Raw genomic sequence first — 19,017 nt, forward strand, 5'->3', positions numbered from 1 at the left:
ATATCTCTTTATACATATCTTGTCAACTGCAAACTCAAGTATTTCATATTTCTCATTTAATTAAATCTGTACATTTGTTTTCCCTTCACTGATTCCGGATTCTCATTGATAAAACATCATATGAAACTTCAACATGCATAAAATATGAGCTTCACTGTCTCATATGCAGAATTCAGAATCAGGTTTAATATCACTAGCATACGTCATGAAATTCGTTAACTTTATAGCAGCAGTACAATGAAATACATGATAAATATAGAGAAAACAACAGATACATGAAGTATATATATGTCTATTAAATAGTCAAAATAAGTAGTGCAATAAAACAGAAATAAAAAATGTAGTGAGGCAGTGTTCATGGGTAAAATGTCCATTCAGAAATTGGATGGCAGAGGGAAAGAAGCTGTTTCTGAATCACTGAGGGTGTGCCTTCAGGCTTCTGTACCTCCTTCCCGATGGTAACAACGTGAAGAGGCTGTGTCCTGGGTGGTGGGGATCGGACACTGCCTTCCTAAGGCACGTTCATTGAAGATATCTTGGCTACTGCTGAGGCTGATATCCATGATAGAGCTGACTAATTTTAAAAATTTCTGCAACTTACTTTGATTTTATGCAGTATCCCCCTCCCCCATACCAGATGGTGATGCAACCAGTCAAAATGCTCTCCACACTACATTTTTTAGAAGTTTTTAAGTATTTAGTTGACAAACCAAATCTCCTCAAACTCCTAATGAAATATAGCCACTGTATTGCCTTTTTTACAGCTGCATTAATGTGTTGTGTCCAGGTTAGATCCTCAGAGATATTTACACCCAGGAACTTCAAATTACTCACTCTGTCCACTTCCGGTCCCTCTGAGGATTGGTATGTGTTCCCTCGTCTACCTTTCCTGAAGTCCACAATCAGCTGTCTGGTCTTGATGACGTTGAGTGCAAGGTTGCTGCTGCAACATCACTCAACTAACTGGTATATCTCCCTTCTGTACACCCTATTGTCACCATCTGAAATTCTGCCAACAATGGTTGTATTATTGGCAAATTTATAGATGGCATTTGAGCTATGACTAGCCAACAGTTGTGGCTGTAGAGAGAGTAGAGCAGTGGGCCGAGCACACGTCCCTGTGACATGCCAGTGTTGATTGTCAGTTTTGGTTTTCTCCAGTTTTGATTTAAGCAAGTGCCTCCATGATTATCCATTGTCTGTATCTACACCTTTTCTGTCGTACTTTTACCTTCAGAAGGATAAAATGTTGTGGGTACTGCAAATATAAAATAAATCAATACTATAAATTCCCGAGTGAGCAGCATTTAGTAAGATAAACATATTATTTGATTTGAGTATTTCAAGTTTATACTTTCAATCTCTGAATGTGGTTTTCATTTAAGAAGCCATTCCAGTTATAGACCCAGAATAGTGCATTTTTAATGGAAGAATGGAGGCCCTTTTTAAACTGATGTTTCGTTTAATCATTCTGATTTTTTTTTAATATAGAACATATTTTCTCTTTTTCAGGGTTATTCTCACTGTGTGGATGTGTATATAAAACAATGCCAAGAGGTAAATGCTGTAATCTGTCTTGCTGTGGTCTACCTTTCATGAAATTTTGTTTCCTTCTACTAATTTATTTAATGCTGAGGATATGATGCCTATAATGTATTCTTTTTCTGCTGTTTTTTCCTCTGCAATATCTTAATCCAATGGATTCCATTATTTGAAATATAATTAAAATGTTTTATATGAAGGGTTCGTATTTCAGGAATGACCTATTTGAAGATACAGCCATGTTATGCCAGCGAGTAAACAAAGAAGTTCGAGAAGTCTTCAGTAGCCCAGAGAATGTGATGGCCAAACTTATTCAAAACATTTTTGAAATAAAACTTCAGGTAATGTTTTACTACAGCAGAACATATTTTAAATAATTGAAAATGGTAAATATCCCTAGCTGTGTAAATAGGTTTCAATACTAATGTGTTTTAACCTGCTAATGAACTAAAAGGTGTTATATGCCAGGAATATATCAGTTATGATATTGGCCTAAGATGTAAATTGCTCTAAAGTAGAACCCAGATTTGGCATAAAAATAGAAAAAAGAACCATAGGGCTGCAGACCTACTCTGCCTTCAAATAAGGTCATGGTTGATCCTGACTTTTAATTCTACCTCCCTGCCTGGTTCACTATAACCTTTGGCTTTCCTAAAGATGTAAAGTAAATCTGTTTTGCCCTTGAGTATACAATGATTTAGCTCCAAGCTCTTCAGGTTTGATAATTTTAAAGATTTGTGACCATGTACTGGGGAGACGTAAATCTTCTGAATCATGAACTGACAACCTGCCCAAAGCTTCCCACTCCCCACATCTGCAATCCCTATTATTTATCCTACGAAGCTCCCTCAAAATCTTGTGTTTCTTCTCTCATATTTCTCCACTCTGGTGAATATAGGGTCAATTTATTTGATGGTTTCTTTTTCCCAGGAATCAAGCTTGTTAAAGTTTTCTGAACTTTGCACAACACAAGTATGTTCCTCAAACAAAGGAACTGTATCTGTACTAAGTATTCTAGGTGTAGTTTTTCACTACAGTTGTAGGCAGATTTCCTGCTTAAGTTCTCAGTTTTTTTTAAACAGTAAATGCCAATGTTCCTTTTGACTTTGTAATTGCTTGCTGTGCCTGTGTGCTACTTTTGTGCTTCAAACATTTGCAGTAGTATTCTGTAGTATCTCTATTTAAACAGTATTCAACTTCTCCATTCTTCTTACCAACATTAATGACCTCACATTTATCCTTGTTGTACTCTGCCTGTATACTTTTTTGCTTACACCTTAAATTCTGAGTGCAACTTGCATTCCACTACAGCAAATTTGGTTACAATGAACTGGTCACTTCTTCAGAATAGCTGAAGTCCCACCTCAGATGCCTGTGACACATGTGACTACTTAGTGGTGAACTTGGAGAGAGTCTGGGGAACACAGCCCAGAGAAGTTTAAATGGGGCATAGGAAACACACTCTTATTGTGTTTATAGGGAGTGTGGAAATATCAGTTACCAAATCTGAAGGATTGAATAGTGGATTGCCAGAGTTGGACAGCTGTTCATTGTGTATGTCCTGGAATTGGTTTATTATTGACACACACAACTGAGGTATAGTAAAATCTTGTCCTGCCTACTGTTCATACAGATTAAACCATTACATGGTACATTAAAATAGTACACGGTAAACAATAACAGCATGCAGTGAAAAGCGTAAGAGACAGAAAATGCAGTACAAGTACACAAGGTGTAAGATCATGATGTGGTAGATTGTGAGGTCAGGAGACCATTTAATCATGCTAGGAAACTATTCAGTACTCCTATAACAGTGGAGTAGAAGCTGTCCTTGAGTCTGGTGATGCATGCTTTCAGGATTTTGTATCTTCCACACAAGGGAGAGGGGGAAGAGAGAATGTGCAGTGTGGTTGAGGTCTTTGATGGTGTTGGCTGCTTTCTAATAAAGCAAAATTACAGACAAGATCAGAATCGGGTTTATTATCATTAACATGTAATGAAATTTGTTCTTTTGTGACAGCAGTGCAATTCATGAAAAATACTCTTAAGTTACAATAAGAAATATAAAATAAGAGCAGAAATAGTGAGGTAGTGTTCATGGACCATTCACAAATCTGGAATCTTGTTTCCATGATGTGCTGAGCTTTGTCCACAACTCTCTCCAGTTTCTTGAGGTCATGTGTGTATTAATGGCCATACCAAGCCATGATGCATCCAGATAGGATGCTTTCTGTGGTGCATTGATAAAAATCGATGGGACTTGCCAAATTTCTTTAAGCTCCCGATGAAGTAGAAGTATTGGTAACCTTCCTTGGTCATGATATCTACGTGGTTAGACCAGGACAGGATATTGGTACTGTTCACTTCTAGAAACATGAAGCTCTCAATCTTCCTACTCTTATTAGTCCACCCAAAGTGCATTACCTCACGTACTTTAGGATTAAATTCCATCTACAATTGCTCTGCCATTTTACCAACTGAGCAGTATCATGTTGTAATTTAAAGCTAGCCTTGCTGATAACTGATCCTCAAGTTGCCTGCAAACTTGCCTCCAAAGTTCAGAACTGAATTGTTAATGTATATACCGAACCTTATGGGTCTCAGCACTGTGGTACAGTACTTGTCACAGGCTTCCACAACTTAAGGACTCATTTTCAAGAACTCCACAACTCATGTTCTCAATATTTATTTATGTATTATTATTATTTTGTTTTTTTCTTTTTGTATCTGTACAGTTTGTAGTTTTTTGCATATTAGTTGTTTGTCCATCTTTTTATACAGTTTTTCATTGATTCTATTGTGTTTCTTTGTATTTACTGTGAATGCCCACAAGAAAACAAATCTCAGGACAGTGTATAGTGACATATACTGTATGTACTTTGATAATAAGTTTATTTTGAACCTAAAATTACTCTCTACCATTGCCCTCTGACTCCTATCAGCAGGCTCATTTTGGATCCTGCTCAGAATTTTATCCAACATATTCCTTATCATTAATGTTAGACCTGCATGCCTATATTTATTTACCTGGGTTATTGCTGCTATCCTTTTTGAATAAAGGTACTATACTTGCTGTTCTCCAGTCATCTGACATCTCAGTGTAAGATTTAAAAACCCCTCGGCCTCACAATTTTCTTCCCTACTTTTCATATAACCCTGGGATGCGTCTTATCTGGCTAAGGAGACTTATCCACATATATGCCCACTAAGGCATCTAATGTGTCCTTTTTAATATAAGTTACATAATTTCACTGTATACCTCCTGGAATTCTCAAACTCTTATGTGCTTGCATATGGGAAATACTAATTTAAGAACTTGTCTTCATCCTCTGTCTCCTCGCACAGATTTCCCCCTTGGTCCCTGATAGGTCTTACTCCAGTAACTCTTTTGCATATAATGTGTTTGTAATGTGTTTTGGGATTTTCCCTAATCTTAACTACCAGTGATGTGTGTGTCATGTTTACCCTCCTATTTCTGTGCACATTATACTTTATATATTCCTGAAGGATCTCCCTCATTTTTACCTTTGTATTTGGCATTTTTTCTTTATCCAACCCATATACAGAATATCGCTTGACATCTAGGATTCTTTGAACTTGCTGATCTTATCTTTCACTTAAGGGGATACATTAGTCCTGCAGAATCATTACTTCACTTTTGAATGACTCCCACATCTCTCTCCAGCCTGGGGCTTTCTCTATGGGAACATAGTTAATGGCCAATGACCACTGTTCACTTGTTACCATAGAGAACTGGGATGTCAGACAAAGAGAGGGACACAAACAGCAACTTAGATCATTTATTGAAAGAGGTGGTCGCATCTGCGTGGTCTTTCAACACTTGGAGCAAGCACTGTCAGCTCCTGCCAATGCTTGAGTTTATCCTGCATGCAATGCAAGCAAGTGCCATTTCACAAAATAGTGGGTACACGCCTGTGAGGTTCCAGGAGTGCTGAAGTAAATTGGTGCTCTGCAGAGTAACACAAAGCAGAATACTAGAATAGCCAATGAATTCATTATGTTTACAATTTATTTCTGAATTGTTGAAGGAGATCTAGGTACAAATTTGCAAACAAAATTTAATAGCGGACCATGGAAAATTTGTTTTGAAAAGATAGAGAAATGGTAGAGACATTGAGAATTAAAAGTAGAGATAGTGAGTTCCCCAAGAGATTATAATTGGAAGAGCTCAGATATTTGTTAAATGTGTTCATGAAAGTTTCCTTAATCAGTATATAGAAGTCCCAACTAGAGGGAGTGCTGCAATACTAGATCTCCTGTTAGGGGATGAAACAGGGCAGGTGATAGAACTTTGAGTAGGGAACACTTTGCACCTAGTGATCATAATGCCATTAATTTCAAGGTAACTATGGAGAAGGATAGATATGGCCCCTGGGTTGAGTTTCTAAATTGGAGAAAGGCTAATTTTGATGGTATCAGAAAGGATCTGGCAAGTGTGGATTGGAACAGGTTGTCTTCTAACAAAGGAGTTCTCGGTAAGTGGGAGGCCTTCAAAAGGGAAATTTTGAGAGTAAAGAGTTTGTATGTTTCTGTCAGAATAAAACGCAAGGATAACAGGTCTGGAAATATAAGGAAGAAAATTATAGGCCAGTGAGCCTGACATCAGTGGTAGGAAAATTATTGGAAGATTCTCTGGGGACTGAATGTAGAACTATGTAGTCATCATAGTTTTGTACATGGTAGATCATGCCTAACCAATCTCGCAGAGTTTTTTGAGCTAGTTACTAGGAAAGTTGAGAAGGCAAGGCAGTGGCTGTTGTCTACATGGACTTTAGCAGGGCCTCTGACAAGGTCCTGCATGGGAGGTTGGTCAAGAAGGTCAGTCGCTTGGCATTCAAGATGAGGTAGTAAATTGGATTAGACACTGGCTTTGTGGAAGAAGTCTGAGAGTGGTTGTAAATGGCTGCCTCATGACTGGAGGCCTGTGACTGATGGTGTGCTGCACGGATCAGTGCTGGGTCCGTTGTTTTTTTTTGTCATCTACGTATATCAACGATCTGGATGATAGATAATGTGGTAACCTGGATCAGCAGATTGCAGATGACACCAAGATTGGGGGTGTAGTGGACAGCAAGGAAGACTATCAAAGCTTAAACTGGGATATGGACCAGCTGGTGAAATGGGCTGAAAAATGACAAATGGAATTTAATGTAGACAAGTTTAAGGTGTTGCACTTTGGAAGAACCAACCTTGGGTATGTCTTAAACAGTGAGTGGCAATGCACCGAGGACTGTGAACAGAGGGAATTGGGAATACTGATCCAGAATTTCTTGAAAGTGGTGTCACAGATGGATAGGGTTATAAAGGATGCTTTTGGCACGTTGGCCTTCATAAATCAAAGTACTGAGTACAGGAGTCGGGATGTTATATTGAAATTGTGTAAGATATTAGTGAGGCCTAACTTGGATTATTGTGTGCAGTTTTGGTCACCTACCTACAGGAAAATTGTAAATTAGATTGAAAGAGTGCAGAGAAAATTTACAAGTATGTTGCCAGACCTGAGTTATATGGAAAGCTTGAATAGGTTATAACTTTATTCCCAGGAACATTGAAGATTGAAGTTGGGTGACCCTGGAACTAGAGATCATGGGATAAGGATGAAAGGTGAAATGTTTAAGGGGAATGTGAGGGTGGACTTCTTCACTCTCAGGGTGGTGAGAATGTGGAATGAGCTGCCAGCACAAATGGTGAATTTGGGGTCACTTTCAACTTCTAAGAAATCTGGATAGGTACATGGATGGGGGTTGGTGAGGGGGCTCTGAAGTTCTATATTCCGTGTGTAGGTCAATGGGACTAGGTAGTTAATAGTCTGGCATGGACTAGATGGACCTAAGGGCCTGTTTCTCTGCTTTAGTGTTCTATACCTCTATGTTTCAGAGAGTTAAAGAATAGGAGAAGTGTTAGATTTGGAGATGGGCACACCAACCAAGGAATTTGGAATAAGGAAAATTTTCAAAATTTGTGTTCTCGGTGTGATTAGTCAGAGTATCAAACATGAGCAACAGGTGAGTAGGACATGGGATATACATTAGGAAATGGCAACTCGAATTTCCAGAGGGACCAAAGTAGTATGATGGCCTGTAGGTCATTTAAATGTTAAGGGTACAAAGTCATGGTTTTGGCAGGAAATGAAATGAGGGAGTTAGGAGTTGTGTGTTGGTAGACTCGGTGCTGAAGCAAATATGCCTATTGGAAAGCCAAAATTACTGTTAATTTGGTTCAACTTTGCTGTATTTTCCTTTTGTCAGGATTCAAAAAGAGGCTATAAAAAGCCTTTTGTTCTCAAGTATCTTTTCCTTACCAGGAATAAAAAAAATGTGGCGGTTCAGGAATAGTTTGGATTAGGGTTTTTTCTTGTCTGCCAGCTCTGTGAATGTGTATCAGCATCAACAAAAATTTTTAACGTATTCTTCTCACAGGTGAAATAAATCTTCTTCAGATTTTGCCAGGTTTTGCTATTGCTCTTTCATTTTCATATTAGCGATAGAGCTTGTGTGTTGCTGCTGCAGTGTGATTGTTAACTGGCAGAAGCTTTGTCAGCTCTGAAATCCGTCAGTATTGGAAACAATCTTTCTTTTCATATCTATTTAGAGTTTTATCCGCGATAGATTAGAAGAAAGTAAAAGATCTGATGCAGAACAGTATTTAAAGAACCTGTATGATCTGTACACAAGGTAAGGTATCATTGGAGATTCCATTTAAAATTTAATAAAGCCATACTTCAAATACCGCCCTAAGTCAAAATGTATGGACTATTTTCATAATACATTCTTAAGTAGAAATTTATATACTTATAAATACATAAAAATGTTATGAAGGGTAGTAATCCTTATGTGTATGTTAATTACCTTTTGGGTAAGATTCTTGCTGACCTTCTGAAATTTAACCTTGTCCCACTTTGAGTTAAAATGTTATTTTTACTCACGAGGTGATACTTAATATTGATATCTAAGATTATTTCTTTACTGGGAACCAGACTGCCTGAACAGATAGTCGAGTGGTTGTGGAGACATATGTTCAGACCTCAGACAAAGTCAGGAAACAAAAGGTTGAGCATGGTGAGACTAATATTCAGGAGCTGCTTCTATTTCAATACAAGAAACATGATAATGCAGCCATTAGTGAGACTTGGTTGCAGAATTGGCGGGACTCAATATTCCTGAGTTCTATTATATTAGACATGATAGAGCAGGACTCATTAAAGGGGGAGGGGTGGCATTGCTAGTTGGGGAAAAATGTCACGGCAGTGCTTAGTCAGGACAGTCTGGGGAACTCTTCTAATGAAGCTTTATAGGTGGAAGTGAGGAATAAAGAAAGGTATGACCACATTAATGGAGCTTTATCATAGACAGTCCATGGGATTTAGAGGAACAAATTTGTAGAGAGATTACAGACTGTTGCAAGGAACAGAAGATGTGATAGGAGGTGATTTTAATTTGCCACATACTGACTGGGAATCCCTTACTGTCACAGGGCTAGATGGGATAGAGTTTGTCAAATGTGTTCAGGGAAGTTTCCTTGATTAGTACATAGAGAAGTCCAAATCAGAGAGTGTGCACAATTTGATCTTTTAAGAAATGAAAATGAAGTTTGTGTAGGAGAACACTGCATCTAGTGATCATAATGCCATCAGTTTCAATGTGGTTATGAAAAAGGATAGGTCTGGGCCTCAGGTTGAGATTCTAAATTAGAGAAAGCTAGTTTTGATGTTATCAGGAAGGATCAGGCATATATGGATTGGGATAGGCTGTGTACTGGCAAGGTTGTACTTGATAAATGGTGGGGGGGGGGCCTTCAAAAGTAAAATTTAAGAGTATAAAGCTTCTTTTGCCTGTTGTAATAAAAGGCAAGGATAACAGGTTTAGGGAAACTAGATGTTCAGGAGATATTGAGGCCCTGATTAAAAGGAAACAGGAGGTGCATTGCAGGTAAGGGCAGGTAGGTATAAATGAGGGAGTTGAGTATAAGAAATGCAAGAGAATATTAAGAAAAAAATCAGGAGGGCTAAAAGAAGGCATGAGGTTGCTTTAACAGACAAAGCGAAGGAGAATCCTAAGGCCTTCTACAGGTACATTAAGTTCAAATGGACTGCAAGGGACAAAATCATTCCTCTGGAAGGTCAGAATGGTAATCTACACGTAAAGCCAAAAGTGATGCGGGACATCTTAAATTAAGTTTTTGCTTCTGTATTTACTTGGGAGAATAACAGAGTCTCTAGAAGTGAGTCAAAGCAGCAGCAAGGTCATGGACCCAAAACAAATTACAGAGGAGGAGGTGTTTGCTGTCTTGAGGCAACCCAGAGTGGACAGATCCCCAGGCTTGACAAGCTGTTCCTTCAGACCCTATGGGAGGCAGGTGCTGAAATTGCAGGTGCTCTAGTGGAGATATTTAAATCATTCTTAGAGACGGGTGAGGTACCAGAGGATTGGAGGATAGCTAAAGATGTTCCAGAAAGGTTCTAAGACTAAACAAGAAATTATAGGCTGGTGAGCCTGATGTCAATAATGGGAAAGATTTTGGAAGGTATTCTAAGAGACTGGATATATGAGTATTTGGATAGACAGTGATTGGTTATGAATAGTCCACATGGCTTTATGCATGTCTAACCAATCTTAAGATGTTTTTGAGGATGTTGCCAGGAAAGTTGATGAAGGCAAGGCAGTAGCTGTTGACAACATGGACTTCAAGGCATTTGGAAAGATCCTGCATGGGAGGTTGGTCAAGAAGGTTCAGTCACTTTGCATTTAAGATGGGGTAGTAAATTGGAGTAGACATTGGCTTTGCAGGAGAAGCTGGAGAGTGGTAGTAGATGGTTGCCTCTCTGACTGGAGGTCTGTGATTAGTGGAGTGCTGCAGGGATCGATGCTGGGTCCGTTATTGTGTGTCATCTATATCAACGATCTGGATGATAATGTGGTTAACTGGATCAGCAAATTTGTAGGTGACATCAATATTGGGAGTGTAGTGGACAGTGAGGAAGACTATCAAAGCTTGCAATGGGATTTGGAGCAACCAGAAAAATGAGCTTAAAAAGCTGCATATGGAATTTATAGCAGACAAGTGTAAGGTTTTGCACTTTGCGAGGATGAACCAGAGTAGGTCCAACACAGTGAATGGTATAGTACTGAGGAGTGTGGTAGAACAAAGGGATCTGGGAATCCGGGTTTATAGGTTTATAGGTCACTGAAAGTGACGCAACTGGTAGATAAGGTAGTTGAGAGCTTTTGGCACATTGACCTTCTTAGATCAAGTATTGAATCCAGGAGTTTTTTGTCACCTACCTTCAGGAAGGATGTAAATAAGGCTGAAAGTTTACAGAATAAATAAACAAGGATGTTGCTGGGACTGGAGGACCCGAGTTATAAGGAAAGATTGAATAGGTTTGAACTTTATTCCCTAGAATGTAGAAGATTGAAGTGAGATTTGATAGAGGTATACAATTTTATGAAGGGTATAGATAGGGTAAATGTAAGCTGACTTTTTCTACTGAGGTTAGGTGAGATTACAAACGGAGGTCTTGGGGTGGAAAGTGAAATGTTTATATGGAACATGAGGGGAAACTTCCTCACTCAGAGAGCGGAGAGTGTATGGAACAAACAGCCAGCGCAAGTGGCGGATGCGATTTGGATTTCAATGTTCAGGAGAAGTTTGGGTAGGGTACATGAAAAGGAGGGGTATAGAGAGTTTTGGTCTGGGTGCAGGTTGATTAGGCTAGGCAGCTTAAATGGTCAGTATGGACTGGAAGGGCCAAAAGTCATGTTTCTGTGCTATAGTTTTCAATGTCTAATTGAATTTATGCTTTTTACTGCAATTTGCATATACATTCCCAAAAAAATTGGAAATTCAACCCGTCTTTAAAATGTAATTTTTGAAATCATATTGAAATCTGTGATAATTAATATTTAAATGAAATGTTATTGTAATAGTTTAGAAGCATTTGTGATTACATGGAAGCAATCTTTATATGTGATAACAACACTCACAAAATGCTGGTGGAACACAGCAGGCCAGGCAGCATCTATAAGGAAGAAGCACTATTGATGTTTCGGGCCAAGACCCTTCGTCAGGATTAGCTGAAAGAAGAGATACTAAGAGATTTGAAAGTAGTGGGGGGAGGGAGAAATGCGAAAAAATGTGATAGTTAAATTGATCCGTTGTTGTCAATGGGAATTTTTCCTAGTGTTTAATTAGAACAGATACAGATTTTATTTTGGTCACCCTGTAATGTCTTGTCAACCCTGTGTTACAGAAAATTACCTGAGTATCTCTGCTTTCCCCACCTGTACTTTTGAAAATTATTTGTAACTATTGCTCTGTGCTCATTAGCTTTCTGTTGGTGATTTGATGGGAGACATTTTACCTTTGCATGTCCCAAGTTTGTCAGAGAGCCATCTGTAATACCTTTGATACTTATTTGAAAAGAAATAGACTGACTATCCTTTGTTACAGTTACAAAACCTTCAGACGCTTACTGATATCAAAAGTAATTATTGTATCAGATGAGCACAACATGAAAAAGAGGATTAAGCAGATTAACTGAAGGATTTCTGACATTTATTTTAAAGGTTGGAGGAAAATGCTGATGAGTAACTTCCACCATTACAAAACCTCACGAGTGGTTGAAATGTGTTTCTGCTTAATTGAAAATATGTTAAGAGTATCAATGGGAAGTGGAAGTTGGATTAGTCTTCAATCAGTATTGGTAAAATATATTACTGGTCATTATCATATTTAAATTTATGGGGTTTTGCTGTGTTCAAATTGGCTGTTCCATTTTGTACATTAGAGCAGAGGCTGCACTTCAAAAGTAGTCAGGTAGTTGCAAAGTGCTTTATGACATCTGGCATTCCTGAAATACACTACACAAATATAAATTTAATTCTGTTTAGACTGCAAGTTTAGGAAAACAAGCAAGTGGTTAATCCTTTCTTAGCAAAATAATTGATTTCAAAGATTGTTTGCACACAATGATTGTTACATAAAATAGACCTACATAATTTTGCACAGCTATTACAATGTGGTTTAGCGTTTACTAATCCTTTTTCAGTTATTGGAGATGGGTACACTTCAGAATAATAAATCTTTTAGAACAATAAGGCAGTAAGCTACTTCCATATTTGCACTTTTTACCTGAGATTTCTTTGTTATGTAGTTAATATCATTAGAGATCAAAACATAAATATCCAATATCTCCAGGACTTATTAACACATTTATTTAATTGATATCTTATGCCTTGAAAGATAGAGTGTAGATTGAAATCAAAACTATCAAGGCTATATTAATAATCCTACATTTAAATCTCAGTTGGCTTTCTTGTAGAGCTAGTCATATTGAGGTAGGGTATTTCAGAACTGAATGAAAAAGGTCAAAATAGTTTGGTCTGATATTTAAAAAAAAACAAGCTGTCTAGCTGTTAGCTGGATACAATTGGTAAGTGCTTAAGAACAAACAATGAACACAACCATTTTTGTGTTGTCTCTTTTCCTTCAGGACCACAAATCTAGCGAGCAAATTAGCAGAGTTTGACCTTGGCACTGATAAGCAAACATTTCTGGCTAAGATGATCAAAGGCATTTTCATTTCGTATTTGGAAAATTATATAGAAATTGAGACAGGCTACTTGAAGAATAGAAGTAGTATGGTGTTACAGCGTTATTATGATTCCAAAAATCATCAAAAGCGGTCTTATGGCTCTGGAGGGTGAGTAACTTATTTGAAAATGAAGTACATTTTTCATCCAACTGTTGGTATTTTTGACATTTTATTATTTTAGGGTCTTTTACTACTGATTGGTACCTAACTTGTAGATGGGTCACAGATTTACACTGTAAATACACTGAGGTTTAGCTGTAAATATGTTATGAATTTGAGGTAACTTACATATTAAAGAAGTCAGGCAGTATTCATTAAATATGTGATATCTAATTTTGATGGTCCCCAAATTGTACATTTTGGAACATCTTTTATCCCCAAAGTAATACTGTTTTCTGGCTCCCAAAAGGAATTTTGATATCAGGGCTGCCAGGGTAGAAAATTCTGACTATATACCCTAACTATAGAGACCCCTATCACTGCTGCCATCCTCTTTCTGTGCCAGAGGCGCAGCTGCTGTTGCTTCCCCCAGGTAGGCTGACCCTCCCATCAGTACTCAAGCAGGAGTACTTATTGTCAAGGGGTTCAGCCACAGAGGTGCTCTCTAGTCTCTGACTCCTGCCCTTCCCTCTCCTGACTGTTACCCACTTATCCAGGCCCCAGTGTGACTACCTGCCTGCAGCTCCTCTTTATCACCTCCTCACTCTCCCTGACCAGACGATAGACATCGAGCTGTATCTTCAGTTCTCTTAACACAGTTCCTAAGGAGCTGCAGCTCGACACACCTGGCGCAGACGTGGACGTTTGGGAGGCTGTGAGTCTCCTGGATCACCCACATCTGACACAGAGCACAGAAAACCGACCTCACACACATACTTCCTGTCTGTATTCTACTCGGGCAACCTAACTTGCCTTGACCCGTTGAGCCAAAACCTTCCTACTCTCACCTGCACTATAACGCTGTCTCCTTTTAAACTCTTCTCGCTGGCCAATGTCCATGTACTTGCACAGTTATGCCCCAATCAAACCACTGAATAATCATCTCAATTAAACTCCTCGCTGTTCTCACTGGCTGGCGTCCACGCGCTTGCGTGGTCGTGCCCCGATCAAACTAGCATTATTGAAATTGAAGTATATTTTTAAATAAACTATACTAGTATCTGGTTTCCATCAGTTGCCTCAATAATGAATTATTCATTCTTAGTTCATGAAAATCTAGCAAAAATATCCATTTGAAACAGTGTCTCGAAGATGATTAAACTGAGTTACAAATTTTTACTGGAAGCAGTAAACATTGGGTCATCCCAAAAGAGCTTTGTTTTCCTTTGAGGATGGCGCCTTATGGGAATTGTTTTTCTTCAGCTTGTAATGAACATTATGTTTTTAAAATAAAAAATATAGTGAGTTTATAGCTAACATCAACTTGCATCATGGAAGTCACATCTTAAAAGTTGAACAATATTACTTACTAGACTAATGAAGAAAATTAATGTTCCATTCTTTACAATTGTGTTAAATCTTTGAGCTTTTTTTCAATATTGTTGTGAAATGATATCTCATTTTCACTGGGCAGAAATTTGCTGTGCTACTTCAGTGATTATTTTGGTGACTTGAATTTACTTCAGACCTGACATCTAATTTGGATTTCACAGAAGAGTCTAGAAACAAGCTGAGCTTGTCTATACATGAAAAAGATTTTTGAATTTGTCTAATTAAGTACCATGACCTGAATGCACAGCAGGTGCGCTTCAGCATCAGTTTGTGCCTTTTTGTAGTACTTGTTATTTCAGTACAATTACATAATTAAATTTAGGGGACAGTATTTTAAACAAATAATTTCCAAATGTAGTGCTGTGAAGTGTGACGAAACTAATTTGTAATTTCTATGCAGTTGATTTTGTAGGTGTCTAATTTACTCAAGTGTTTTTGTTATTAGATATATGCAACCAAATTTACTTTCCCCTAATTAATTTTTGTCTCTCGGTTGAATGGCACTCATTTCCCTTCAGTGAAAAGTTACTGTTTTTGATTTGGGCGATGCAAGATGCTAAATCTCCCTTCTGCAGTTGTTCATCGTGCTCCAGACATTGAACAGTGGCTGGACATATACCCTGTACCCTTTTTGATACTACAGTTTATTTATTACGGTTGATTTATTCTACAAACAGTAGCACCATGTTTCCTTGTTGGAAAATGTTTCAATAAATTTTTAACTAGACTTCAAAACTATCAGATCGTCATCAGAACTGGCTGTAAATCTGGTCATTTGCCTTTAAAGCATTAGCTTCAGAACCACAATCAAAATGTGCACATGCACCTTTGACAGTATTAAAAGTGGTACATTTTTGAAAACTACAGGGAGTTTCCTCAAGGCATTACCTTGGAGATTATGTATTTAAAACAGTTGTGAGGTGTATTAAAGGCATTTACTATGTCATAAGAATTTTAAAATGTATTTAAATTGTATTTCTGTAATTCAATTAACTGCTAAATTACTTAAATTTATAAACTATTAATTCCTCAGTTTTTGCCAGGCTAGTTTATTTGAAACAATAAATCAGTAAATGAATATTACATAACTGTGGTTGTCAGAGGTCAAAGTAGAGCATGCTGCAGGTGAAATGGGTACATTATTTTCAAATTTTTTCTTGCCTCATTTATTTACTTTGGTCTGAAGTTGGCAAAAAGATGTTTTGGTGATCATTAATAAACTGTGACAGGAGCTAGTTAGAAGAATATAAGATTGATGGTATATGTTGCTTGAAGTCCCTTCCAAATTCTATGAGGTATAGCAACGCCTTTAGTTCCTCAAAACGCTACGAAATTTTCCTCCCTTTTCCCGGGCATATATAAAGATCAAAAACAGTTTGCAATGTTAGCATGTTACTAAGAACCAACAGCATTTATTATTTACATCAAGTTGAACATCCCTCTTGATGCTTAAGCAGCTACACCTTAACCAGTCATGAAATGCCAACTTTAGTTCATGAATAATTTGCCAGATCCAGTATCCATTGGCAACAGTTTAAAAGTGCGTTTCTCTGGAAGACTTCCAGACCTGAAATTGAATAGTTATTCATAACACTCTCTAAACTGTAGCATCTGTGGGCAGAGAAGCAGTTGACGCTTTGGGCCAACGGCGTCTAAGAGTCCTTATTTCCTGCTTATACATTCAGTGTTACAAAAGATGCAGAGAACCAGTTGAAGCTTCCAGGAAACCTCAGTTTCATCAATGTTGAATGCATGAAAAGGCGGGTTATTTTGAAGTAATATAGCAGAGTTGATGAAAACATTTTGTCACTTCTGGAGTCATTTTATTAGCTTCTGAGTTCTTTCATCTTGTTATCTATTAGAGGTTAATTATTTGTTAATGTCTAACTGAGTAACAGCAATTTAGTTTCAACAGATGCTGAGTGATAACTAATACCACACTGTGAATCCTCTTAGAAATAATATTCTGGGAAAAATCCCTGCCATTTTCTTAAAATAAAGAATAATTATGGTGAAATGATTCATAGACGAGTCACATTGTGCAGTTGGATAACCACTGAGAGTTGTAGAGATTTATAACCTGAGTGGGAGGACTAAACCCTAATGTAGGATAACAGTTGGACTTTGGTAAAGGGTTATGCAAGTTGTTTTTACTCACTAAGTAAACTTCTTAAATCTTTACAAAACATCAGTCAGCATTGATGCTAGTAAAACGTGTCTTTTAATAGGTAATTATGCATTGTGTGTGAATACTTTTGCATGTGGCTTCAATTAGATAAGCAGCATCTTAAACCTTTTCATAAATTGTGGGCTTTATTTGAAATGATTTTTCATTTTGTAGTATTCAGGATCTAAAAGAGCGAATTCGCCAACGCACCAACTTACCGCTTGGACCAAGTATTGACACACATGGTGAGACTTTCCTGTCACAGGAGGTGGTTGTCAATCTTTTGCAGGAGACCAGACAGGCCTTTGAGAGGTGTCATAGGGTGAGAAAGTTTTTGAGATTTGAATTGTGAATTGATTTTCTTCAAGTAGGTCACTGTACCTTCCACTTTAAGAGACTCTTTCCAGAAATTGTTTTGAGCAAACTTTTATTTATTCCAGCTCAATATACTTAATGTATTGAGCTGTACACACTCACATTTTAATCTTCTTATTTATAGTTGTCTGACCCTTCTGATTTACCAAAGAATGCTTTTCGAATATTTACTATTCTTGTGGAGTATTTGTGCGTTGAACATATTGACTATGCGCTAGAGATTGGACTCGCAGGTAATTGTATTATTAAGTTGTTCATTATATGATTCTCTGTGCATTAATTCAATTTCATGTTTCCGTTAAATTTATGAACACCTGATTTCTTCACTTTCCTTGGGTTTGTCCAATCTCCTTTCAAAGTTCATATCAATGCCATCACTTCAATACTGATGACTCTTAATTTCCTTCTTTTCACCAACAGCCATTGCATTCTTAACTTTCTCTACCATGCATTTTTGAACATTTGATCTCCTATTTCTCTTATACATTCTAGGTTGTTTTCCTTGGATAGCACTAAAATAGATCTAGACTTGGGTTTCTTAAGGTTGTTATGGCTGGGAGTGGTAGTGAGGATAAGCTCCCACTACCTATTAAATGCTCCCAATGGCGTATGTCTCAAATATCCCCTGACGAAGAAATTTCGCTCCTGTCCTTCTGGTGTAGCTTAGCTACTAAGCCAGTTTCTACTGACAGGAGAAGAGGTAAAGGCAGATTACTGGTGTCTTAAAACCAGTCACTTTGGCCAAATGGGGCTTGTCAGCCATGGTTGGCAGCTCATCTGGGAGAAGGAAAACTGTCTCAAACCTCCACTACCTTGTGGCTATACCCATTCACGGGAAGGCTTTGGGAGTAAATCCCACAGGAAAAATCCAGGCTTGGAGTCTCTAAGGCAGTCCTACATTGAGTTCAACATTAACTGGCAGCTTCAGCTGTGCCGCTGGTGCCAAACTGTATCGCACTCTGCTATTCCTTTGGATTCATCAGCCTGCTACATGGGCAACAGCTTGCTCTCAATATTATACTGCCCTGGCTTGCATATCATGTAAACAGCTGGGACACAACATACATGGTCAACCCCGAACAATGGAGGGCCTCAGACCTAAACCCCCATCTTCCTCACTAAGGTTCTTCCTCCTTTCCACCACACTTTTCTGATTGCTAACACTTTTATGTTATCTATCTGTTCCTTAACTCTAAACTCCAGTCTTCCATCACCTGAATGCTCATTCACTTCTCAGTATTCTGTTGAATTCTCTCCCAGTGATTCCACAATGTAGAAAAAAGAATTTTATTATCTATTAGAATATGTCTTTGCAAAACAGTGCATCATATAGATAATTTATACCTTTATGAAGTTGTGCTTCAAATTGTTCCACTTGAGTGCTTTGACAGATTGAGAGAGGTGAGGTAGAAACTTCTCCTGGTGTGATGATGATTGTTGTTTGTTGACTTTCAATATAATTGAGTTGAATTGAACTTAATATGTTTGGTTGTCCATGTCATTTATTACTTAATAGTATATGATTATCATGTTAATTTACATTTGTGAGCTAGTTGCTTAATGACACAACCAAAATTTAATTCACAATGTTCTGATTATTGTTGGTCCTCTCATTTAAATATGACAAGATGTTGTCTCTTTCCTCAGCAATCCCGTCTTCAGATTCCAAGACTGGAAGCCTTTACTTTTTAGATGTCGTACAACAGGCAAATACTATTTTTCACTTATTTGACAAACAATTTAATGACCACCTCATGCCACTAATAAGGTGAGTAGTTTCTTTTTTTCTATCAATGCCTTTATAAGGTCATTCTCCTGTCTTCTCCCA

General features: G+C 37.8%; 1 protein-coding gene across 1 annotated transcript in view; it reads left to right on the top strand.

Annotated features, from left to right (window-relative positions):
- Positions 1-19,017, top strand: part of exoc5 (exocyst complex component 5) — a 58,006-nt gene that overhangs the window by 27,670 nt on the left and 11,319 nt on the right. Inside the window, exons 8-14 of the mRNA XM_059957402.1 lie at positions 1,513-1,557; positions 1,743-1,883; positions 8,155-8,237; positions 13,055-13,264; positions 16,989-17,136; positions 17,314-17,422; positions 18,837-18,957. Of these exons, the coding sequence (XP_059813385.1) occupies positions 1,513-1,557; positions 1,743-1,883; positions 8,155-8,237; positions 13,055-13,264; positions 16,989-17,136; positions 17,314-17,422; positions 18,837-18,957 (857 nt within the window). The remainder of the gene's footprint in view (positions 1-1,512; positions 1,558-1,742; positions 1,884-8,154; positions 8,238-13,054; positions 13,265-16,988; positions 17,137-17,313; positions 17,423-18,836; positions 18,958-19,017) is intronic.

This window comes from Hypanus sabinus, chromosome 2, assembly GCF_030144855.1.
Source record: "Hypanus sabinus isolate sHypSab1 chromosome 2, sHypSab1.hap1, whole genome shotgun sequence".
NCBI classification, from domain to species: domain Eukaryota; kingdom Metazoa; phylum Chordata; class Chondrichthyes; order Myliobatiformes; family Dasyatidae; genus Hypanus; species Hypanus sabinus.